At 40.9% G+C, this 24,338-nt stretch overlaps 3 protein-coding genes across 5 annotated transcripts; 2 read left to right on the forward strand and 1 right to left on the reverse strand.

Moving 5' to 3' along the window:
• The first annotated feature begins 825 nt into the window (after positions 1-825).
• On the forward strand, positions 826-5,921 carry LOC133929446 (common plant regulatory factor 1-like). Of its 3 annotated transcripts, none has more exons than XM_062376199.1 (12): positions 826-1,002; positions 1,882-1,964; positions 2,326-2,370; positions 2,449-2,538; positions 2,619-2,702; positions 3,347-3,474; positions 3,572-3,617; positions 3,722-3,764; positions 4,059-4,276; positions 4,464-4,541; positions 5,119-5,244; positions 5,358-5,921. In XM_062376199.1, the coding sequence occupies exons 2-12, from the start codon at positions 1,905-1,907 to the stop codon at positions 5,571-5,573; spliced, it is 1,134 nt and encodes a 377-aa protein (XP_062232183.1). In that variant the 5' UTR covers positions 826-1,002; positions 1,882-1,904; the 3' UTR covers positions 5,574-5,921. The 3 variants fall into 3 exon arrangements, with proteins under 3 accessions (XP_062232183.1, XP_062232184.1, XP_062232185.1); XM_062376200.1 differs by having other exon boundaries at positions 4,065-4,276; XM_062376201.1 differs by having other exon boundaries at positions 4,128-4,276.
• Positions 5,922-9,261: 3,340 nt separating this feature from the next.
• LOC133929447 (putative glucose-6-phosphate 1-epimerase) lies at positions 9,262-12,868 on the forward strand. The gene is made up of 8 exons (XM_062376202.1): positions 9,262-9,663; positions 9,792-9,866; positions 10,649-10,705; positions 10,785-10,948; positions 11,633-11,767; positions 11,889-11,991; positions 12,269-12,368; positions 12,458-12,868. Exons 1-8 carry the CDS (start codon positions 9,547-9,549, stop codon positions 12,661-12,663), a joined length of 957 nt encoding a protein of 318 aa, XP_062232186.1. The 5' UTR covers positions 9,262-9,546; the 3' UTR covers positions 12,664-12,868.
• A 1,932-nt stretch (positions 12,869-14,800) lies between these two features.
• Positions 14,801-15,732, reverse strand: LOC133927925 (umecyanin-like). The gene is made up of 2 exons (XM_062374253.1): positions 15,549-15,732; positions 14,801-15,218 (listed from the first exon to the last, which is right to left on the reverse strand). Exons 1-2 carry the CDS (start codon positions 15,730-15,732, stop codon positions 14,902-14,904), a joined length of 501 nt encoding a protein of 166 aa, XP_062230237.1. The 3' UTR covers positions 14,801-14,901.
• Positions 15,733-24,338: the final 8,606 nt, after the last annotated feature.

Genomic DNA, 24,338 nt, shown 5'->3' on the forward strand with positions numbered 1-24,338 from the left:
TTACTTTTATCGGATGCTAGTAGGAATCTACTATAAGCTTAACCGTAAACACCTTAGAAAGATAGTCAACGCATCTTTATTTATAGTCGTTGAAATATTTGAAAGAAAAGTAACATGAGAATTGTTTAAATCTTTAGACTCCAGTCGGATAAAGTAGTAATTTTGGTGAGAGAAGGTTATTTCAAAATTTGGTGTCGTCGAGTTGATCACTAGTGCATGTTCATTTTAGTTTTCTGCTAATATATTTTTACTAGTTGTGTAATTAGACTTTTGAGCTTATATAAACTTTGTTGTGATTGTTTTCTATTCTAGTGTGTTTAACTGACCGGTGAGTTTGCTGTAAACTCTCCTCTTCTTTAATGAAATCCATAATTCTATTAAAGCTCTCGCCATCTTCCTAAAAAAAAGAAACTAATGTAGAAGATTATTACCCTATATGTTATTGGGGAATAAATATGATCAAAACTTAATAAATTTGTATATAGAAAACAGTTATTGTTAGAAATTAGGAAGATATTATATACTTTAATACCGATCGTATACACTTCTTTATACTTACAGTCCTATCGATGTGGCATGTCCTTTTAATATCTCCTACTTATCAAAATTAGATATGCATCCACTCGTGATCCACTGATGCACACTAGGCTCCGGTCAAGGAACCGTAGCAGTTGCTATCTAGAGGCCCCGGAAAAATCTGTGGGATGCAATCCAAGGTGCATGTAGCAGGTTGCCCGGCCGGGCACGTCCCAGTGGCCCAGTCCTTATCATAGACACGTGTCCCGTGACGTGGCTCCAGCCTTTGGCGCCCCTCACCTCCCCCTTCCTTCCTCCACCTTCCCACTCTGTCCCTCTCTCTCTCTCTCTCGCACCACTTCTCTGTCTCTGTCTCCGTCTCCCTCGTGCTCTCGCCACGCACCTCTCCTAATCGGATCAACCGGACCTGGCGTCCCAGGCCGATCCGTGAAATCTCGCCGCCCGGTGGAGGCGTGACCTGACTAGGTGAGATTATTATCGTTCCAATTCGTGCGCAATGCTCGCTGATTTGTTCTGTTTCCCTGCGTAGAATCATGGTCGCGTTATCTCATCACAATCGTCTCTAGTAATTTTGTTTAATGTCCTCTTTAGTATGGTATAGTTCATGCACGGGGATTATCCGGGGGCTACTCGAGTTCTAGACATGCCCGTTAGGGAGACCCTGAGAGTTCGGTGCATGATGCATTTGACGCGTCACGGCGAAAGGAGGCTTGGTTGCTCTTCAGAATCCGTTTGTATCTCCTTGCGTTCGAGTCCAACCCCGCGGTTGGTTTGCTCTGTTCGTTGGATATCGAAGATGGCCATAGCCGCCTAGAGAGTCAGTACAGGCGTTCTATTTTGGTTGGAGATTTAGGTGTATCCCAGCTGCGTGACACTGCAGTTGTTGAATCACTCGATTGCGTGTGGCTAAAATTGGTGAGGCAGGCTCATCTTGCGTTTCGAATGCATCGCGGACTATTTCCACGGTGAATTGGTGCTTTTGTCTTCTGCCTCTGATGTATTGTTCCCCCGGGGTGTAACTAACGGAGGATGATTAAGCTATTATTTTCAGTAATTCCGTGTGAAGTTATGAAACTAAATTTCTCATAAAATTTTCAGTGTCGCTATTTACCTTTTGTATGAAAAAAATTGGGTTGTAGAAAAAGGCTTCAGTTCTGATCTTATTTCAGATAAGTTGGCAGGACCAATCTGGTCTGTAGTGTTGAACAGTGAAATAGTGTTTCGCAGCATATGTCAAAAACTTCTGGTGGAAAAAAAAGTAGATATTCACTTTTTTGCACTCATGTTGTATTATTTTAGTTGGCTAGATTGTATGTTGTGATAATCTAAACTTTTACATGACAGAGAACCAGATATTCGTAAAAGGCATGGCACATGATGAAACTGTGGCTACCCAGAAAACTGGAAAAACAGCCTCACCTCCCAAGGTAGAAATATTTGATTTAGTAGTGCCTTTTTTTGGCGAAATATGATTCAGCAGTACTGATTACTGAGATATTGCCTGATCTGTGGAAACCGAAGCCAACTCATGTATACAACTAGAACTTCTCTTAGAAATGAAGCAAGGACATCACTGAAATTACTTTCCTTATATGGAGTTACATGTAGTGTCCTTAACCTGTCAACATAACATGTACAGCGAATACTTGCCTGCTCATCCTCATGGTTACTGCTGGTTTTGGGATCGTACATGGAATGATAACATAATGTATTTTCTGACTAGGCTTTATCGATTACAAGTGTAGGACTACTTACCGTTGATGTCTCATAGATTACATCTGTTTGCAGGACCAACCAGCTGCTTATCCATATCCCGATTGGGCGACCATGCAGGTTGAGTTTCGGTGTTTCTTTTCCATTCTGCCACTTCATTGGAACACTAATTTAAGCAGTAAGCACGAATTTTTACAGGCATACTATGGCCCTGGTGTGTTGCCGCCAACATATTTTGCTCCAGCAATAGGTCCAGGTCATGCACCGCCATATATGTGGGGTCCTCAGGTATTTGAGTTTGATCTCCATGTGCATATGATGTTTCACGTACTGTATTGAAATGTAATGGACCCTGTGTATCTCTGCAGCCTATAATGCCACCCCCTTTCGGGACACCGTATGCTGCAATGTACCCACATAGTGGAGCATACCCGCATCCCATTGTGCCCATGGTAAAGATTAAACCCTTGTGTGCTTCCATTTCCATAATTCCATGTACCTTTTTTCTTTAATTAAACACATGATATGCTATTCATCAGCATTTGAAAAGAAAGAGAGGCAGATGCCTGTTATTGCCATCTGTGGTACTCCACTGATTTTAGGATAAGATATTTTTAATGTAAAGCAAAACAGGGAAAATTGAGTCCCGTCATGTTGAGTCTCAAGTACAAAACAATGTTGGAGCAGACAGTGCTTCTGGAAAAGCCAAACATAGCTGACCAAGTGACCAAGCCATCCAATGTTGGAAAAGGGAAATAAAACTTGACATTAGTTGGACTACTGTTACGTGCTTTTAGGTTTACTGCAGTTCACCATTGACTGCATAGCATGCAGAATGTTTTCCGTAGCAAAAAATGATGCAGGTCATCAAAACAAAGAACCTGTACTATGCATCTAGAACAACTTATTCAGATCCACACTCGATAATGCCCTTGGACAATTTACTCATTTATTTGATTTTTAGTTTACGTATTGCGTCTAAAATTCTCATGTTTATTTATTTTTGCTTGATCACAAATCAAAAGTTATTTCCTTTTTAAAAAAGTTTTCATTCTGTTCAATTTTATCAATTTGGTCTGCTCATGATGCTTTCAAGATGTCAAATCCATTGAGTGTGGAGCCAGCAGACAGTAAGGATAAAAGTTTCAATAAGAAACTTAAGGAAATGGATGGGAATGCAGTATCTGCTGGCAGTGGTAACAGCAAAAAAACAGTGTCATCCAGGTATTGACATGCTTTTCTTCTATTTGTGGATTTTAGTACCCCCTTCTCGTTACTCTTCTGGTAAACTGAAATTATATGCTTTTGGTTGTCTATTCAGTGAAGATTACAGTGCAGAGGGCTCCAGCGATATAAATGACCAGAAGGTATGATCTTCTGCACGTGTTATCTGTCGAATATGCCTGAGGTATTTTTAAGTGATGCAGTCATGATGTTCTTCATCATTACACTGAACTTTTGCACTATTTAGGTGAGAAAAACTCCCAGGAAACGGAGCTCAGATGATGGACCTGGTAAGAACTCTTTCGGTACTCATAGAGGGCATGCTAGTTGCTACTTCTCCACAGTCCCACTGTGTAAGACTCGGTAGAGCCATAGGTGGTAGTTAATTTGATTTGTCATCTTGCCACATTGATCATCTCATACTCTTCTATTATAACTTCTTTGGGGGTCTTGCTTGCATGTTTTCTTTTTGACAGATAGTTTCACAAAATCTTTCAGTTGCTTCATAGGATATTAACTGTGATCAAGTCCTGTTCTAAGCATCGAAGTTGGCAAAAAAATGGCTAAATAAAATATATTGGCAGGTGCAGAAACAACTGCAGCTGCAAACATGGAAGGTGTTATAGTTCCTAACCATACGCTTGGAAATACAGCCATTTTGCCGCATCACTGCTTTCCAGCTCCAGTAATTAAGCCCAGTGCTACAAATGTTGCTAATTCAAGGGCAATGGGAGCAACTATATCTCCACCTGGTGTGATGGTTCCAACTCATACTGGAGTACCAGCTGACTTATCAATCAAGGTATATCCTGTCTGTTATCATATAGAACTGCTAGCAAAATGACGATTATCAAAAATAAATATTTTTTGCGTGAAACAATTGAATTTCAAGATGTTACTATTTGAGAGAGCTTGTTTCTTAATCCTTCCACGATCTATCATAAAACTTTTCATGTTACAGTAATTATTTTGTGATTTTTCCATGCCAGGATGAGAGGGAATTTAAGCGTGAAAAGAGGAAGCAATCAAATAGGGAGTCTGCTAGACGGTCAAGGCTGAGAAAACAGGTATGTTGTGTTGACCATTTTATGCATTTCCATTAACTGGAGAGGTTCTCTTGCAACACAACTGGAGAGGAATCGACGAACAATCCAAAATAAAAAAGAAGAAGCACTCCAGGTCGCTCTTTTAATTAAGGAGCATATCGATGAACTCTTCTTAGCACTGCCTTCTGTCTCTTAGTTCTTGTTGTCTGGCTAGGTCTGTTTTCTTTTTCCTCCTTGTTGTCAGGTCGTGGGGGCTTAGGAAAGGAGCTGTTAGGTGTTTTGGCCGCCACAAATTCCTCTTCCGCGGCCAGGAACAAGTCTTTTAGTCCTATGTTACCTTTCTCTCTCTTTTTTCTTTGTCCTCCTTTTTTACTACTAGTCTAATAAAATCGGCAGTCCTCCTACCCTGCCGCCTTTCTAAAAAAAACACAGCTGCGATATGGTAGATATAATAACAACGATGCTATATCACGGATACATGGAAGTGTAGCCCATTTTGTATTATTGTCTGTACGATATTTATTAAAAATCTTCACATCTTATTAGGAAACTAGAGTGCATCAATTGTAAGATATATGCGTTCTCTAATTCTCTGCAGGCTGAAGCAGAGGAGCTGGCGATACAAGTGGAATCACTTACAGCCGAGAACACATCCCTTAGATCGGAGATCAGCAGGCTAACAGATAGCTCCGAGAAGCTCAGATTAGAGAACTCCGCCCTAATGGTACTGAACCTTCTTGGTGATACCGTAGTCATACACCTTGACGTTCTATACTCCGTTCCAGGTGCAGCATTTCAATCTACCTTTCTCTGATGAACTGCGCATCATCTTTTCAGGTGAAACTGAAGGACACTGCAGCACTGACCTCTGCAGAATCGTCTGTGGACAAAGCAGCTACATCCTCTTCCTCTCCCTGTGCCGTGGAGAACTTCTTGTCCATGATCGACAGCACAAACACATCGGGTGTCAGTCGCCACACGGAGCACGGCGAGCCCAAGCTCCGGCAGCTCCTGGACTCTAGCTCGGCGACTGATGTTGCTGCTGTAACCTGATGCTGATCCGCCTTTATTTCCCCTGGCACAGAGGGGCTGGTACCAGCATGTGGCCTGGGGGATTTTGCAAGCTCATGCTGCTCACATAACATCAGCGTAACAGTGTAGGCTTTGATTCCACTATACTTGAGAACACAAGTAATTTATCTACTCTAGTGCCGGTTTCCGGCCACTTCTCCCTGTCTCTGGCACTGGCAGGGATGCCTGATGTACCATGAATGATTTTCTTCCCAGTTTTAGCAGTGTTGTAACATAGGGTGTTGTGCTACATGCCAACCTTAAAAAAACTTCGAGATCTTCGAAAAATCTCGGTGCAATAACCAATACAAAATGAAGTTTGTACAAGAAGGGGTGCTAGAAAACTGCAGTGTTGGTCTGACGCGTCATTTTTCGTACAGTATACGGGGGTATGGATCTACCTGTGATCTGAGTATATGTATCTGTTTTGACCTTTTTAGGTCAAAAGGATCACACGCCAACAGTGATTCATATCCGAACTCACTTTTGACCATTGCACGCAACCTCTTTTCCGAGTGTAAGCCAGACGCCTTTTCGGATCTCGACGCATGGATTTTTCACGAGTCACGAGCAAGGCGTTACACTACGACTTGCAGAGCACCAACGGGCTTCTTCGCTAGTATTTTTTGTACAATGACCAGGAGCGTCACACAGTAAAGTAGATAACGAAAGCTTCCATCTAGTTGGCCACATGCCAACTTGGGCAGGCTGAGAACGGTTATTTGAAGCGCTCAAGTCCTTTTATGTGATGCGGATGCACACAAGCGTGACATCTACATTATCCATGCAAATTGTTTTTTTTTCTTTGGAACTAGGCAGTAGTTATGCCGTTTTGATTAAAATAGAAGAAAGAAATGTTTTTACACAACTGCTGTTAAAAAAGGCTAAGATATTACATGAAAGGAGATAAACCCCATGGATAAAACACATGTTAGCCATCTAAAAAGAGGGCACGCCGCTGACCATGAGTAATATAAATTATTGTATATAATAATCATATATGATATAAATCCCTATAATCTCTTAAATTCTTAGAGCATATGATTGTATACAAGAAATAAGTCACTAAGCATATGAAAACTACTTATAGGTATATCAATAGACCATTTAGGCTGTGTCGGCCTTCTATGGATACGTCCTTGCGGGAGTTCTATGTGGAATGGGAATAGCTCATGAGACTTGACTAGAATTGATAAAGGCAATCTAAGGCAAAGGTGCGTGGCTATCTCTAGTTCACTTTGACATAGTGGACATTAGGGTTGATGGGGGCAACCCTGAATAGCAAGATTATTCGTAGTGAGGATCTTATTTTGGTAAAAGTCCAAATGACAAACTTGAATTTGTTTTCCGTCTTCGCTTTCCATAGGAGGTTGGAGTTGAAAGAAGGGATGGAGCCTTTGAATTGAGCCAAGTAACCCGATTTTGTAGTGTAGGTGCCTCACGGACGGCACGAGAACGTTATTCCAGTCTTTCACCTTTAGACTTTCAGCCTTTGCTCGAAACAAGAGGAAGAGAGAGAGAGAGAGAGAGAGAGAGAGAGAGAGAGAGAGAGAGAGAGAGAGAGAGAGAGGTACCTCAAAAAGGAAACGCCGTTCCAAGAACATGACAATTCAGTTGAGAGTCTTAGATAGCGATTCATCGTATGATAATTATAAAAAAAGAGAGAACAATCTAGCAGCTGAATGGCCTAATCCAAGCTATGGAATGCATGTTACTCAAGCCAGCGTGCTGACTAGGCCGCCATCTCTTTACACGAAGGATGAGGCTGATCCTGGCACGGATTCTGCAGGTTTGCACATGCTCCGGACTCGGTAACGAAGACGACTTTCAGGGACGAACGTAATCTTTCCCAAAATCTTCCAAGCCCCTGAGTCATCGATGACACTCTTTTGGTAAGATTCTCCATTGCCTTCGAAGAAAGCACACCTGCTTTGAACAAAGAAAATGAGACCCTAGCTAGAGGCTAGAATAAGCAGGGTTTACCCACATAAACACATAGCTTTATTCCCCTGTTCGGTGCTGTTATGGACAAAGGCAGTTCTGGGTGCTGTACGCGCTGAAGCAACAAGAGAGTCTCTTTCGATGCACTGTTTGTTCTTTTAAATATATAGTGGAAAAGTAGTTTCCAGTCTCTGCATTTGCAATGCATGGACAAAGCTTTAGGACATGTTTGGTAGAGTTCTTCTTGATCTTAATTTTATGAGGAAAATGATTTTCTGGAAAAAATGATTCTATAGTTAAAAGTGATTTTATAGGGTAATTTTTATAGAGTAAGTGAATCAAGAGAAGTTTGTTTTTTCAGCTCTCAGCATCTAATTCATTTCAAGTAATTACTCTATAAGCTAAAAACTACAAATTGTCGTTTGATAGAGATTCTACTGATTCCACCCTGAGAACTTGTCTAAAAGCTCTGTTAAATAGATCTTTAATCGTATATATAGCATTCAAACAAAATTATTGCTTAACATCCTATAAATAAGTAGGAATTTTGTAAAAGAAACAAGAGAAATGAGCTCGGAAAAAAAGATCTAGGGGATGAAGCGGAAGCCTCAAGAAATGCCAAAACCTTTTTTTTCATGAAAAATGTTAAATTCCGTGGCAACAGGAACTCGACCGTTGTCATGTGGGCTCCTCCGAGGAAATCTGTGAACCGACAAAGCGAGACCACGATTACGAAAACAATTACACGCAAAGAGCCAGAAAAGAGAAGCTGCAGAATCAAAAGCCAAGCTACACTGTAAATACCCATGCAAAAATACTCGACACTTTGACCTCAGGAGGAAAAGGTAAATCAAGAAACAGACGGTTTAGGCAAAATTAATATACTTTATTAATATAATATACTTTTAAGTATTTATAAATATTTCATAGAAAAAACGTAAAACCAAAATTATTACAGTAAAGAAATTCGATGATAAATAAACAAAAACAAAAATATATTTTATGATTATTTAATATATCTATTAAATATGAATCACAATATAAATAAACAGACACGCGCATGGCCGAAATCTCTCACCGTTGAAATCCTTTTTGCCGTGCTAGACTTCTCCGCAGCTGCAAACCTCGAGATCTTGTTCCCGTTAAGCGGCGAGCACGTGTCCGCGGTGGCCCCAGCGGATCTCCACCTCCTGCAGCTCTCGGGCGGCTTCGTTCGGTTCGTGTCGTCCCTGCAGCTTTCGCGCCACACCGCAGCCATCTCCAATCTCCAGCGCCGAACTAGAAACAAAATGTACAGTGTCCTATTTATTAAGTTAAAGATTCAATTATCTTATTTGCTAGGTTAGAAAATATTTTATAATCCTGATATATATATATGCTGGATCATAGAAAATGCAAAATTATTAGGTGTTCTGTGCACCCGCAGCTTCAACTTGGGTCCGCCCTGGCCATCTCCCTCCCTCGTGTAGTGCTGGATCCTTGCGCACGAGCTGTTCCGTTCATTCCACCACCCTCCTCATCACTCTCCTCACGCCATTGGTGACCGACCTGACCGATCGAGTGGGGTGGTTGCGCTGCGCCCCCTTCTGACATCTGCACGTCTCCGCGTGCACTAGCGGCCTTGCGTTGCGGCGGCGGCAGCAGCAGCAGCAGCAGCGGGTTCTCGCCGTGCCGTGCGGATTTGCCGAACCCTGTCAGGCTTTGCGGGTGGTTGGGAAAGGAGAGGAGGAGGGGGAGGAAGGCTGCCGCTGCCGCTGCCGCGAGCGCTAGGTGGCGTGGCTAGCTCACGGGTTCCAGGCCGCCCGCGCGCTCGCCTTTTTTACTCACACGGGAAGTGCCTGTGCCGCCCCGCGCGGCTGGCCGTGACACCCGAACCGCCCCAATGGCGACCCCCCTCGCCTCCCCACGAGCTCCTCCTCACCCTCCGCATTAGTAGCAGCGGCTGCAGTTCCCACTCGTCTCTCTCGGCGCGTGCCTCCTCCTCCTCCTCCTCCTTCTTCTTCCTTGGTCGTGGATGAGCATGGGGCACTTCGCCAACTCGACGGATCCGAGGTCGGGCCTGGAGGTGGTCAAGGACTGGAACGGGGTTGGCCAGGTCGTGCTCCGCTCGCCGAGGGGAGCCTCTGCGCGGGTAGGATTACCAACTTCGGACCTTTTTTTATGGAGCGATCGGCTCGGCATTGCTTGCTTCGCTGGGTGTGTGGTTTTGATTGGGCTTTGCCGTCGCTGACTCGCTGGGCTGGTTGATTTGCATTGCAGGTGAGCTTGCACGGCGGGCAGATCGTCTCCTGGAGGAACGACCGCGGCGAGGAGCTCCTTTTCACCAGCAGCAAGGTGAGTTCTTTTTTTTTTTCTTCCTTTTGTTGTTCAGTAATCTGTAATGCTGAGAAGTTACCGATGGGAATTTGTTAGAGTGTGCCGGGGAACTTGATCCTCCCTCCTGAAATTGGTGAAGGATTAGTTCATGTCATTGATTGCTTATGGTTATGCTAAGCTGTGGATGTTCTTAGTAGAGCATTTATGTGGGTGCTCTATGTATTTTCTGAAATTTCCACTGGTCAAATGACAAGTGTTCAAATGGGTTGGAAAACACAAAGTTGAGTTGGATCCATACCCTTGCCATTCCTTCTGTAGTCCATCCTGATGGCTGGAGAAGGCAAATGACGAATTGATTTTTTACTTAGCGTTCTCCTCAGTTTCTTAATTTTCTCCTGTTGCCTTTCCCGGAGTTTCCCCCAAGCCTGTTGTTTTGCTGTCACATGTCTTTCTTTGGGGGAGTTTTTAGTTGTTGTTTTGGCCACCTCGTTTTCGTTTCCGTGCAGATGTTGCACCGGTCTTTCGGTTCTCCGGACCATCCTCTCTCTTTCTTTTAGTTTTTTTTTTACTCCTTATCTAATAAAACGGTAGATCTCCTGCTGCCTTTCTAAATTTTTTTTTGCTATGGTCCCCTTGTGCTGGGACTAAATTATGATCCTAAAGTCTCATAACGATTCTCCTCAGTTTCCTGTGCGGAGCTCTTTTTCTTCTCTTGATTGATAGGACAAGTAGCGGGCATGCTGTCTTCAATTTGCTCCTATGGTCTAAGCACTTTCACGACTGTTGTTTTTGATGTGCAGGCAATCTTCAAGCCGCCAAATGCAATGCGCGGTGGAATTCAGATGTGCTTTCCACAGGTACTGCAGCATCCCCATTCTATTGGATTGCAAGTTGTCTTTTTCCTGGTGCTTCTGATAACTGTAAAATTCCATGCAGTTTGGAAACTCTGGGACATTGGAGCGACATGGATTTGCAAGGAACAGGATTTGGACTCTAGATGATGACCATCCACCAATAAATCATAATGATAACGTCAGCAAAGCTTCTGTTGACCTTCTATTAAAGCCATCTGAAGATGACCTCAAGTGCTGGCCACATTGGTATGCATTTGTTTTGGCTTATCTGTGTTTGCTTTCCTTTGACTATACGTACTTTATGTTACAACTAAATGAGAGCTAGATGTCAAATTTCTGTTAAGTATTACATCATTGAGGTGCGTGGTCAAATAACTGAAGCTGGGTACTTCTGATGATATTTTCTGGAAGCGAACTTTTTTTTGACATATTTTCAAATGATTAGATGTGGAAAATTAACCAGGATGTATTTTTATTACATTGAATGCAAGGAGTGTCTTTGATATCTGCAATCGATCACCCCTTCCTCTTATTGCATTTATGTTTTCTTTTATTAAGAAAAAAATCTGAACAAGGTTACTGTTGCTTGATGGATGATCCTGGTGCTGTTGAGTGTTGATCAGTGCCAAACTAAGAGACAATATGTCTATGATGAACAAGATTGACACCAAGCAACTTCTTTGGTCGAGACATGCAATCATTTAAAAGTAGAGATTCTTTGATTTGAGAAATGTAATCATTTAAAAGTAGAGATGCCGAGGCTATAAGAACAGAAGGCGTGGTTTTTTATGGATCAAGATGCTTTCTCATGCTTAAGTTGCAAAATGCAATATTGAGTATCTGCATAAAAGAAGTAAAGTACTACTAATGATTTTGTATTTGTATTCCTTCACATGAATCTCCTCATATATGATTATAATTTGATTGCAGTTTTGAATTCCGTCTGAGGGTCTCTCTTTCAAAGGATGGGGACCTATCATTAGTATCGCGCATCAGAAATGTCAACGGCAAGCCATTCAGTTTCTCATTTGCTTATCACACATATCTTTCTGTTTCTGACATCAGGTCAGGCCGTCAGGCATTATTTACCCAGTAAAATATTTTGTATACCTCACTATCTAACTACTCCCTTCAGTGATGTTATATGATTTTCATAAGGTGACTTGCTATGTCTTGTTAATTCCAGCGAGGTAAGGATAGAAGGTCTGGAGACACTTGATTACCTCGACAATCTTAGCCACAGAGAACGTTTTACAGAACAAGGAGACGCCATAACATTCGAGTCAGAGGTGAATATTTTTCCATCCTTCAAATGATAAATTGATGCTGAACATATTACTTTAATCTACTTAAGCTAGCTGAAACTTGCTTTTTAGCAAGTCAATTGCTGTGCTGTCCTTTGGTATAGCCATCCACATATTATATGCTTGCGTTGTGGATAGTTGAAGCATTATTACATAAGATTTCATGATGTAGTTTCGTTTGTGCTGGAACTGTACTGTCTTAAATGCTTAAGATTTAAGGTGGTTAGTGTTGACGCCAGGTCTTTGCTCAATTGCTTCACAGGTTGACCGGGTCTATGTTAGCTCCCCAAATGTAATAGCAGTTCTTGACCATGAGAAGAAACACTCATTTGTCATAAGAAAGGAAGGACTTCCTGATGTTGGTAAGATATGGTCCCCTTTGCCACCTTCTAGAAAAACCAATGTTAACAGTCTTACAGATTTCACATTGTAACCATTTTATTCCTGTCAGTTGTGTGGAATCCGTGGGAAAAGAAATCGAGGATTATGGTGGACTTCGGTGATGAGGAGTACAAGCAGATGCTTTGTGTTGATGCGGCCGCTGTGGAGAGAGCAATCCCACTGAAACCAGGGGAGGAGTGGACAGGGAAGCTGGAGCTTTCTGCGGTTTCATCGACCAACTGCAGCGATCATCTTGATCACCCCGTCTGCATCTAGCATGCAGTGTGGGAGTTCACATTTGACAACATAATGCTATATAGCCGCCTCACAAGAAAAGTATGAACCCCTTTTTGTACATGATATAAGTAGGTTCAGTCAGCAATCGACTTAAATCTGTCAAAGAATCGACATCCTGTTGTGACATGGTTTCTGGAATCTCAATAATGATGGTAGTGACGTGCTTCATGCCTTATTTTTGCAATATTTATGTTTAGAAATTTGCTATTTATCTATCCACATATTCTAGAGGGGAGAATATGTTGAATTTTTAGCCATTGATCCCGCATTAAGATTAGTAGATGGGAGGTCATCTTCTCCGATGAGCTCCTCGTCTTCTTCGGTGAGGTCATCAGTTAGGGTTAGGGTTTGGGATTTTTTAGAGGAGGGTGATTTAGTGTCCTCTGTTTGTAGAAAGATGGTCGGGGAGGCCGGCTGCCAGGCGATGGTGGTGGCGACAGGCGGAACGACGGGGCGGCGGGAGCGTCACTCGCCGCGATGGTGGAGGACTGCCGGTTGAGCGGGGTTGGTAGTGGGGTCATCATTCTTTGAAGTGGTTAGTGAGGGAGTGGTCAAGGGTGATGGGTCCAGTGGTGGTGGCGCCGTCAGAGCCAGTAGGGGTGGTAGCGGAGGCGGGGGAGCGCGAGATCCATCGCCGGCATGGAAGAGGACACACTCAGAGGGCAGAGGGGGAGGGAGGGTTAGTGGTGAAGACGGCCGCCGGCTAGGTGGTTGAGAGTGGCATGCGTGGAAGTAGTGTCTGGTGGCGGTGCCCAAAGAATGGCCTCTAACGTCATCCGGTCTTCTTGTTCCTCGGCGCCACTATGTTGATGGCGTCCCAAAGCCCACGAGCTTGGAGCATCATCTTCATCATCAACGACCAATCGTCGTAGTTCATCCGAGTGAGTGTTGGATATGCCGCCGAGCCTCAAACCTCTCATACCGTTCGCTGCACCACGAACGCACAGCCACCATCATCACAGTTCTGTCCTCAACGCAAAAGGGGAGAGGGAGATCCACGACGTTCTCGTCACAGTGGAGTCTGGGAAAGCTTTGATCCTCCTGGAGCCCATGATTCCGACATGACGTAGGAGCAGAGGTACCAAGGCTTTGATACCAATTGTTGGAGCGCATGCAAGCACTACTCATTGAACCCTCCAACCACTCCCACAACCACTCATTACCACTCAACGACCACTTGATTAGTGCTAGCAACCACACATAGACCCGCTCTAGCACTGCTCGTAGGAACACAGAAACACTAAGATGCGAGAAAGATTTTTGTGTCACTCAAACACCGTGATTTTTTAGATTTCTTTCTTCTCTTATTTATAGACTCTTACAAACCGACTCTTATATGCGACCCATGCTTCGCAACTTGCACTGTGTCACACGTCGCAACCAACATGGGCACGCCCGTTCACATGTCATTTCTCATGTCTCGGTCTTATACCTACCTGCGTGTTCCCGATGCAAGCATGGTAATATGCGTTTGACTTAAACACAAAAATAAACAAAGGACGGAAGCTGGCAGCAACAAGTTGTTTCGAACAGAGTCCACGATCACACCGCAAAGCGTTCGGCGGCCACACTCTGGACGATGTGCACGTAGTAGAAACTCGCTATCTTGGGGTTCCTGACCATCAGGGTGAATGTTGCGGTGCTAGAACTGAAGGTTAATGTGGAGGAGCGGGATGAGGAGGGCCTCACCGAGGAGGTGCGGTCCACGATGCTTTAGGAGAAGCTATGGCCGTAGTGGCGGGCGATCTGGCTAGGTTACTCTTATTTTTTTCTCTTTTTATTTGTATTTACATATATGCTACTCATAATTTGTCGGCTCCCTCAAGTTTTTTTCATGTGAGCCAATAGGCCCAATACTTTAATTTGCTTCTATTTTTCGAAGAACCCTTTAATTGCTTCTAGTGCCGCGCGTGGTTTGTTTGAGCAAATTAAAGGGTTGTTTGGGTTTCCACTGTTTAACGTTTGTAAAAATTAATTAGTCTTCTGGTTAACCTGTCCTTTGCTTTATATTTGTCAACTTGCGGCTCGGGCATTAGAGATCAACGCAGACTAGACAATAGCAGCTGAAATGAAAGACGATCGAGAGCAAAATTTCAGGTAAACTTGCATTCAGAAGCCGAAGCCGAAGGAACGTTCCTAGTCCGACCACGTACAACAATCACATGCATGCCACTGGTTTTATACGCTGTGAGGAATCGCCATGCTGTGGCGTGCCAATTACATTGTCATTAGCAACGCGGACACCAGGCCGGCGGCGAGGCCGGCGGGGTAGTAGATCAGGGCGACCGAGCTGGAGCTGGTGGGCGCGTCGGGCGGCGGCGGCGCGACGGCGGAGACGTTGATGGCGAGCTTCTGTCCGACCTCGCAGTGCTCGCCGACGCCGTCGAAGTAGTAGCGCGGTCCCGGCTGGGTGAGCTCGATGATGGTCGGCCCGCTCTGGTACCGGTTGGTGATGTTGCTCATGCTGCACTCGTCGAAGCGCGCCCTGGTCGGCACCTCCACGATGTTGTACACCCCGCTCCTGTACAGAAACACTGCACGGACACACCCACGCTTATTGGTTGAGACGATTAAAGTTTCATCAAAATTCTGAAATAAAATACTTAATTTTTTAAAAAAATTACTGGTATGTGGGATTCATAGAACAGATGATGAAAATGACTAAAATTTCATGAAACTCGGTCTTTTTACCGGTGAACGAAAAAAATTTAAACGAAATTGACATCCCTGAACCTAGCTAGAGCCTCTTTGTCTTTGGAACGCAGGAATAATCTCACAATAACTTCGCAGGATAAACACAGTTCAATTTTCCTTTTTTAAAAAAATAGTTCAATTCCCTTCCCGCCTTCGACACGGGGCCTTACTCAGTTTGTCGCCGATGCTGATGTTCCTGGTGCGAGCCCAGTCCTCGTAGTACGTCTTGTTGGGGGGAAGCCGCCACCCTTTGCCGGCGCCTACGATGTGGTACACCCCGGCGGTCGAGCCGGCGACGAGGGAGGCCATGACGGCCGAGAGGAGCAAGAGAGCGTGCTGGCTCCTGCGCGCCATGCTCACTGGCTGGCCTCCTTGCTTCTTCCTCCCTGGGCCGGAGCCTTCCCTTACCTTGCCGAAGAAAATATTGCAATGGTGTAGGGAGGAGGCAGGAGGGCAGCAAGGAGAACTTCTTTAGGGAAGTTAGGGAGTTGAATCCATGGCGTTTGCTTGTTTTAGATGCTCCAAAATTGGCAAATCATCGGGGGTCACAAATGGGTAACCGACGATGGAGCATACGCCTGTGCTTTTTCCTTGTTTGGCTGGTGAACAAATTGAGGCACTACGGTTGATTGCATGCTTGCCGTTGCTTTGTTTTTTTGAAAATATAGCTTTATTATTTCTCAACGTTATATCTAAGATGATACAACTGTATAATAATTTTCTAGCTACATAGTTAGTATGCACACAGTCAAAACGACTCTGCATTGCGGTTGATTGCATGCTTGCCGTTGTAGTTTGCAACTTTCCCTTATCCAATTTTGCATAGACGTACGATAAAATGATCAGCCAGTTTGTTGCAATATAATTGTTCTTTGTTCATAACTACAAAATATTGTTGATGCTCTTGTTACCAGTTCGAGTGTCCGTATCAGTTCGTGCTCCGATTATGTGAGTTTATTACTGCAATATTGCCATATGACTCGTATGTTACGATCAAGATTAATAAAAAAAGACACTGGTACAAAAACCTCTGGTTATCATTGTTGGTTTCCTAAAATTAAAAATTAAAAATATTATCATTATCAATTTACTAGGTCAGATTGGCACAAATGTTTGACCAGAAAAAAACCGACAGTGACTATAACTTATCACTCCTGATTCTTAAAAAAAGTAATCGGTTTTTCCAAAGAATAGGCACGGATAAATTCTAGTATTACTACTCATTCTTAAAAAAAAACCAATAATGATATTACTGCTGTCAGTTTTCTAAAGAATAAATAGTAAACCCGCACAACACCCGTAAATATCTTCTATCTTGTTCTCTCACCTCATTTTTCTTTTTTCTTTCTCTCTTACTTTTCTGATTATAAAAAATTTATCAACTTTTATCGTTACATCAACATAATAAAAACGTATAAGAGTTTACCACTTATTTATACCTAACTAGAATGCACACCGACCAAAGTACATCAGCAGTGTTTGAATTCCAAGTACACAGATCTTGACGGTGGGAGGTATCCATGGAGGGAGCTCAGCGACCTCCTTGCATCGTGTCACTCCTCCCCCTTGCTAGCACTAGAGCGGTGCAATGAGTGTGTACGGCCTCCTTGCGGGGAGGATGAGTGCAACGAGAAGCAACTAAGGTTCACAAAATCGTTTAAACCTCGAAAATCGCTCGTCGGTGGTTATCGAAAAATCACGGTTATCATAATAACAGAGCAAAATTTGGTAAGAATTCCCTAAAAATTCACTCGGTCAAATTTGAAATTCGGCGAGAATTCGAACCGAATCAACCGAACAGTAAACAGTCGGTTTGCTACAGTTACCAACCGCATTTAGCAATTTATCGAGTGGTTTTTCCTCATTTTTTGAATTATCGTTAACCGTTCAAATTCATCGGTAATCGTTCTGTTTTAGCGATTTATCGAGCTGTTTTCTCGAATTTTATTGAAGTTTAACAAAAAAAAACTAAAAAATGGGTCAACTTTGTAAAATCGATAACTAATTTATCTGAGCTTCAAATCAAGTAAAACAAATTTCGTTGGTTTCCTTGTAATATGATCTACATAATAAAAGTATTTATACTCATAAAAAAGTTGAATATTTTCTATGAGAAAATGTATTTTCTAAACATAGTTAAATGCATAGTTTACTCTTTGCTAATCCAAAAATTATGAAACCAATTTTTTAGTCTTCTTATATGATCCTGTGTTTTTTTTAAAATACATAAACTCATGAAATAGTTATTGTTACATGCAAGATTGTGTAAATGTGTTGCAACTAGATTAATTCATAACTAACCCATCACACCTCCAAAATTAATGAAACCACTTTTCTTAGTTTACTTATACTATGATTTATATAGGAAAAATAATTTTAGATATGAAAAAGTTAATTACAATGTTGTTTATTAACATATTCACTTTATGCTTGTGAATATTGTAAAAATCATGAAGAAATTAATAAAACTCTAAATGAAGTGAAACTAATTTTAAAGATCCTCTAAAAAAAATGTGTTTATATGTTAAGCTTTCACTTAACATAAGTTAATAAATGAGCTGCACGCTTCAATTTTTTTTTTTTCAAACTTCTTTCCTATAGAATATGATACAAACAATTTTTTTTTTGAAATTTTCTTTACATTAAGGTCTTAGAATTGTCTCTATTTTTTTAGAATTTTTTTATTTTTTGAATTTAAAATTGAAAACCAATCGATTTTTATTATCGATACGGAATAGTAAGCTCGATTACCACAATTTTCGAGTGGTAACTATAAGTTGAACCCTAGAAGCAGCAGGTTGACCTGCGAGGAGTAGCAGTCTCACGGCAAGGATAAGACCTGGTAGGATGAACAACAAGCGGTCCCCTTCTGGTTGCCCGATGGGTACGATTCCTCCACTCATCCATATGTTCGATTTGTTTCTCCTGTCTATGTCGATTGGTTGAGGTTAGTAATTCATGTCAATCTGTGCATTAGGATGGATGCTTTGATGACTTATTTGGTTACAATCCGATGCTTGAGCAAGAAGAGTAGCAAGGAAATTTTTTGTGGGGTTTAACTTCAGCTTGCCAATTGAATCATACACTAGTAATTACAAGGATTTTGTGGATGAACTTTGTTGGAAGTGTCCCTGTGTTTTAGATGAGAGCATATCCATGCACTACTCCGAAATCAATTTGAGCACTATGAGCATGTCTTCTATTGTCATTTGCGCATTTGTTCTGTGATGTTAGCTGTGAAATCAATTGGGCATTTTATTGTCGATATCTACGATAGTTGCAGTGAAATTATGTTCATGTGGTGATAGCAAGTCTTGCCAGATGGGTGCTCTACAAAACTGACGCAATTCATGATATTTAAGACTTTCCACCTGCTGGCTTAGCTGTTAAGTAAAGAACGGAGTATGTACAACTCTTGTCTGATTCTGCAACCATGCTACCATAACGTGATTATGTTATCTAATTTTCCCTTGTAGCAGTGCAAATCTCTATAGAACATATCACCTAACGATTGTACAGTGAAGTGTAATGTTGTTTGTTCCTCATATAAGTCCCTTCTTCCTTCTTCTGAAAATTAAACAAACATGATTGTGAGAAACGGTAAGGTATAAGAGGGTGATAAAATTAGGACACTTAAAAATTAATGACTTTAAAAACTTTATAAAATAAATCTATCTTAATTTTTATCTAAATATGCTACAAATTTATCTAGTGTGTCTACTTTACCGTTTAAAAGTATTGCAAACTACTCTAGCAAGGTAAATTGGAAGTATGTAAATGCAAAAACGTAAATAAATTATAGAGACAAACTCGGCACCCTTAGTCCATGTCGGAGCTTCACAAAAGATATACTCTCGGTCACCAAGTCTCTTCCAGTCACGGCTCTTGAGCTACCAAGTCACCAAGACAAGGCCTCAAGCACGATAAGCTATTAAACCATCAAGGCGAGGTCTCACCACTAAACTCTTTTCTAGTCACTTTTACGCTATCATCACTTCGGAGTTTTAGTCATAAAGACAAAGGCCTCCGTGTCCCTACACAATCTTCTTGCCGCTGCTCCATACCAAATCGAAGGATCAAAAAGTTATCGGTGAGTCACAAAGACTCTAAGACGTCGGTGTACCTATCGGTACACAGTTGTATCACTCCTTGATCCACTCTCTAAGTTGCAACACCTAGCAACTCTTCTCTTTAGACCTATAAGCACTAATCACTTTCCAATAGTGTGATAATTGCCTTGGATTAACACTTTAAGTATTTTGATGGCTTGGATATTTTCTCAAGTGTATATGAACTTCTCTAGATTTCAGCACATTTAAATAGTCGAGTGGGTTGGTATTTATAGCCTCAAACTCGCCAACTAGCCGTTGCTCCTACGGCTCAATTTTACTGTGAACATCGGATAATCCGGTGACAATAGTGATACAAGCATCGGACCATCTGATGTGTACAAACTTAGAAACTAGTTGTTAGAACCCACTCAGAACCACTTCTAAACACCGGATTGTTCGGTGTATACTTCATCTCCATTATTAGACCATCCCGTGTGTATACTTGAGCCTGATCAAGCCAACTTCTTCACTGTTCAATTGTCCGGTGTATTGATCTTCTTATCACCGGACTTTCCGGTGTGTATAGCTTTATTTTCTCTGAGTTCTAGAAAATACTCTGGTGTGCACTGTCTTTTCATCACTGGAACTTCCGGTGTATTGATTTTTAGTCTTTGATAGTTGCAGAACTTCTGTTAATTGCTCCAATATACACTGATTATGATCACCGGACCTTCCGATGAGTAAAATCTCATTTCAGCTCAGTTTTTTATCTTTCTAGAAAACACTCCGGTGTGTACACTTGTGATATCACCGGACTATCCAGTGTAGTTATTTTCCCTGGGACTTCTCCAATTCAATCAAATTTTATCTCGATTTCGGTGGCTTCTACATGCATTGCATCCATAAGGCTTACTATTTATATATTCTTAACAAATATGTTAGTCCCAATAATTATGTTATCATTAATCACTAAAATCGCAATAATGGTCTAATAGGTCAATCTTCGCTGCAATATCTCCCTTTTTGGTGATTGATGACAACACAACCAAAGCAAACGATAAATAATAAATGATACCAATTGTAAAGAGTACAAAAACTTACTACATTGCTTAGATGCATGTTCTTACCATTTAGTCTCCCTTTTATTATGACTCTCCCTTTCTCCATTGTCACTATCTCACTTGATCAACCTATGCAAGAACTTCTCCATTGCATGCTTTTGATACCAAATATAGATGAGTCCCTCTTTGTCAACCTTAGCATCTTGCTTGTTCTCCACTAGGCATGTCTCTTGCTTTGGTCGTCAAACTTTTCTTCTTTTATCAACAATTTTAAAAAGGGCTACAAACACATGTTGAACTCGAGAAAGAGCGTTAGAGCGCATGAGAGAGAGCTTCATAAATCATAATTCAATGAAATAATACCAATTGAAGTGATACCACTTTGTAGGGATAATATTTGAAGAATATGGTAACAATCGAAATGAAAGCACACATATGACAATTCATAAAACTCACATAATATGATTTAAATTCCTCATATATATGTGTATACATATGATAAGAGAGATATGCACAATTAAACAATATGTCAAGATGAAAGTTTAAGCCATATTATGCATGGAGATAGCTTAAATGAATAAATAAATTGATAATGATACCAATTGAAGCCTTTAAGTATTGTATACCTCTGTGGACGTATTGATTGCTCTATAAGACTACACAAGATATCACTTGAAATACATATTAGTCTCAAAATCATAACCTATAAGATATACTCCATATAAATGTGTGCATACAAGTGTTAAATATTTGTGAGATATATGTACTTATTATTGATAATAATAAGAAGGGTACCCTATAGATTGGTTCATGTCACATAAAGGATACCATTTGTAAAATTAGTGTCATAAAAAGAACCTACAACTAATAAACCATGTAGGTTTCTTAAAAGAAAGAGAGAAACACAAGCAACCTACTATATGAAAGACCTACACTAGGTATTGCAACAAATTGAAATATGCATTTGTGTGATGATTTGCGCGATGATGACTTGTGTGATGATAACTTTGAGGAAGAGCTTCTCTTAGAGGAGTGGATGGTGAGACTCTTATCACTTGAGCTTGAATATGCATCTTCACTCATCCATCTTCCCATGCTTGGAAATCCTTTGCTTCTTTCTCTTGTCTCCCTCTTGTTCTTGGTCTTTTTCTCTTTCTTGATATGATCAATTATTTCGAACAAGTCTTTTAAGTAGATTGGATGATCAATCTTGGTATTAATCCTTTTGATGTTCTTTTCCATTTGTGACATAAGCTTGGTTATCTTGGGATCAATTTTTTCATCGTTTGATATGCTTTGATCATCCTCTTTATAGCTCTCTTCATCTTGATCATCATCATTTTCACTTGAGCTTGACTCTTACTCTTGTCTCCTTATTTTTACCTTTATGTGTGAATATGATACTTGTTTGCTTGTGATGATAAGGTTTTTGGTGTCGGATGAGGTAGAAACTTTAACCCTTATATTTATGGCCATCTCATGAGCGGTGATCTTGCCGAGAACTTGGCTTGGAGTCATCTTGCTCATGTCATGGTTGTCATAGACGATGGAGACAATTACCTTGTACTTTGGAAGAATAGCTTGGAATATTCTTCTCACCACTTGAGTATCTTCGATTTGCGTCAAACCTAACATGTTGATCTCATTGATAAGAATATTCAAATGTGAGTACATGGTATTAGCACTTTCATGATATAGTTGTTTGATGTCATTAAGCTTAGTAACAAGCATACGATATTTCTCATTGTATACCTTCATATATTTCAATGAGACTATTCCAAATATCATGTGTATTAGTGAGAGAATAAATACGATTAAATGCATCAACATTTAAATATAATAAAAAGATATTCTTTTTCGATGCATCTAATTATCTTTCTCTGTTTGTAAGGTGTTGCCTCATCCCTTCCTCGATGACCCTCCAAACATCTAAGCATCAAGCTTGCAAATAACAAGACATTACAATTTTTCACCGGGGGAAATTTATACCATCGAAATGTGAAGCGCTATAGGTATCCATCCCAACCTGGACGTCACAACTCTATGCAGTTAAAACTATGAAGAGCACGAGACTCTAATACCAATTGTGAGAAACGATGATGTCCTAAGAGGGGGAAGGTGAATTAGGACACTTAAAAACTAATGGCTCCAAAAACTTCACAAGATAAAACTATCTTAATTTCTATCTAAATATGCTCTAGGTTTATCTAATGTGTATGATCATAACCTACTCTAGTAAGGTAAATTGTAAGTATGTAAATGCAAAAACATAAATAGGGTAAAAAGATAAACTCAGTACAAGGGATTTTTATCCCGTGATATTAGTGGCGCATAAAGTCACCCCTAGTCCATATTAGAGCTCCACAAAGATATGCTCCTGGTCATCAAGTCTCTTTCAGTCACGGCTCTTGAGCCACCAAGTCACCAAGATAAGGCCTCAAGCACGATAAGTCATCAAGCCACCAAGACGAGGTCTCACCACTAACCTCTCTCCTAGTTACTTGTGTGTCATCTTCACTTTGAAGCTTTAGTCACAAAGATAAGGGCATCCGCGTCCTCACACAATCTTCTTGCCATCGTTCCACACCAAGTCAGAGGGTCAATAAGTTACCGGCGAGTCACAAAGACTTTAAGGCGCCAGCGTACCTCTCGGTACATGGTTGGATCACCCTTGATCTACTCTCTAGGTTGCAGCACCTAGCAACTCTTCTCTTTAGACTTATAAGCACTAATCACTCTCTAATGGTGTGCTAATTACCTTAGATGAACACTTTAAGTACTTTGATGGCTTGGATGTCTTCTCAAGTGTACATGAGCTTCTCTGGACTCTAGCACCTTTAAATGGCCGAGTGAGTGAGTATTTATAGCACCAAACTCATCAACTAGTCGTTGTTCCAACGGCTCAACTTTACTGTGAACGTCGGATGATCCGGTAACAACAGTGGTACAAGCACTAGACCATCCAGTGTATACTAACTCTGATCATCGGATCTTCCGGTGAGTACAATCTCATTTCAACTCAATTTTATATCCTTCTAGAAAATGCTCTGGTGTGTACACTTGTGGTATCTCAGGACTATCCGATGTAGTCATTTTGTGAGACTTTTCCAATTCAATCAAATTTTGTTCAGGTTTAAATGATTTCTTCATATATTGCATTCATTAGACCTTCTAATTATATATTTATGATAAATATGTTAATCCTGATGACTATATTGTCATTAATCATCAAAATTATAACCATGATTTGATAGAGCCATTTTCGCTATAAAGATATTGCATTGATAGTTATTTATTTGCCTAAAATAAATATATTTCATCATGTAATGCTTTAGGTAGGATAAGAACTGGACTGCATGCTAAATATTTATTGATTTGCTCCACGGCAGGAAACTGTAGACTTCCAGCTCCAATGCATGACCTTGGATAGAGGAATGGAGACTTACAGCCGCAGCTTGCAGAAGAAGAGCCAATGTCATGTCACTTTAAAAATAGTAGTTGATATCAGTACTGCATGGCAAGATTTAGTGTCTAAGTTGTTGCTATTTCAATGTAATTGACTTAATCTGTATGTCTTCGATTGATGCTCAAATCATTAAATAAAAAATTGTGATTTGGTTTCTATTTTTTTTAATTAATGCTAGTTACACATCCAACTCTCTATTAACAACTAGTTATCATTGATGATTTTTTTTATGAACTGATAATGATGTTATCACTATCGGTTTTAATTAAGAACGGATGATAATTAGTTTTTCTATAGCAGTGAGAGTAACAAACTTGAGAGATAACTCTAAGCACAAAACGAGCTCCTCTCTTTTATCTGAGCTATGAAAAATTATAAACG

The sequence above is a fragment of the Phragmites australis genome, chromosome 9 (genome assembly GCF_958298935.1).
Source record: "Phragmites australis chromosome 9, lpPhrAust1.1, whole genome shotgun sequence".
In the NCBI taxonomy this organism is placed as follows: Eukaryota; Viridiplantae; Streptophyta; class Magnoliopsida; order Poales; family Poaceae; genus Phragmites; species Phragmites australis.

Excerpts from the sequence above, each read along its gene's own strand:
- LOC133929447 (XM_062376202.1), top strand. The coding sequence starts at position 9,547 with ATGAGCATGGGGCACTTCGCCAACTCGACGGATCCGAGGTCGGGCCTG. Across the intron at positions 10,949-11,632 it reads CTCAAGTGCTGGCCACATTG|TTTTGAATTCCGTCTGAGGG; the intron begins GTATGCATTTGT and ends ATTTGATTGCAG. Across the intron at positions 12,369-12,457 it reads GGAAGGACTTCCTGATGTTG|TTGTGTGGAATCCGTGGGAA; the intron begins GTAAGATATGGT and ends TATTCCTGTCAG.
- LOC133929446 (XM_062376199.1), top strand. The coding sequence starts at position 1,905 with ATGGCACATGATGAAACTGTGGCTACCCAGAAAACTGGAAAAACAGCC. Across the intron at positions 4,542-5,118 it reads GGTCAAGGCTGAGAAAACAG|GCTGAAGCAGAGGAGCTGGC; the intron begins GTATGTTGTGTT and ends AATTCTCTGCAG. Across the intron at positions 5,245-5,357 it reads TAGAGAACTCCGCCCTAATG|GTGAAACTGAAGGACACTGC; the intron begins GTACTGAACCTT and ends TCATCTTTTCAG.
- LOC133927925 (XM_062374253.1), bottom strand. The coding sequence starts at position 15,732 with ATGGCGCGCAGGAGCCAGCACGCTCTCTTGCTCCTCTCGGCCGTCATG. Across the intron at positions 15,219-15,548 it reads CAGCATCGGCGACAAACTGA|TGTTTCTGTACAGGAGCGGG; the intron begins GTAAGGCCCCGT and ends GTGTCCGTGCAG.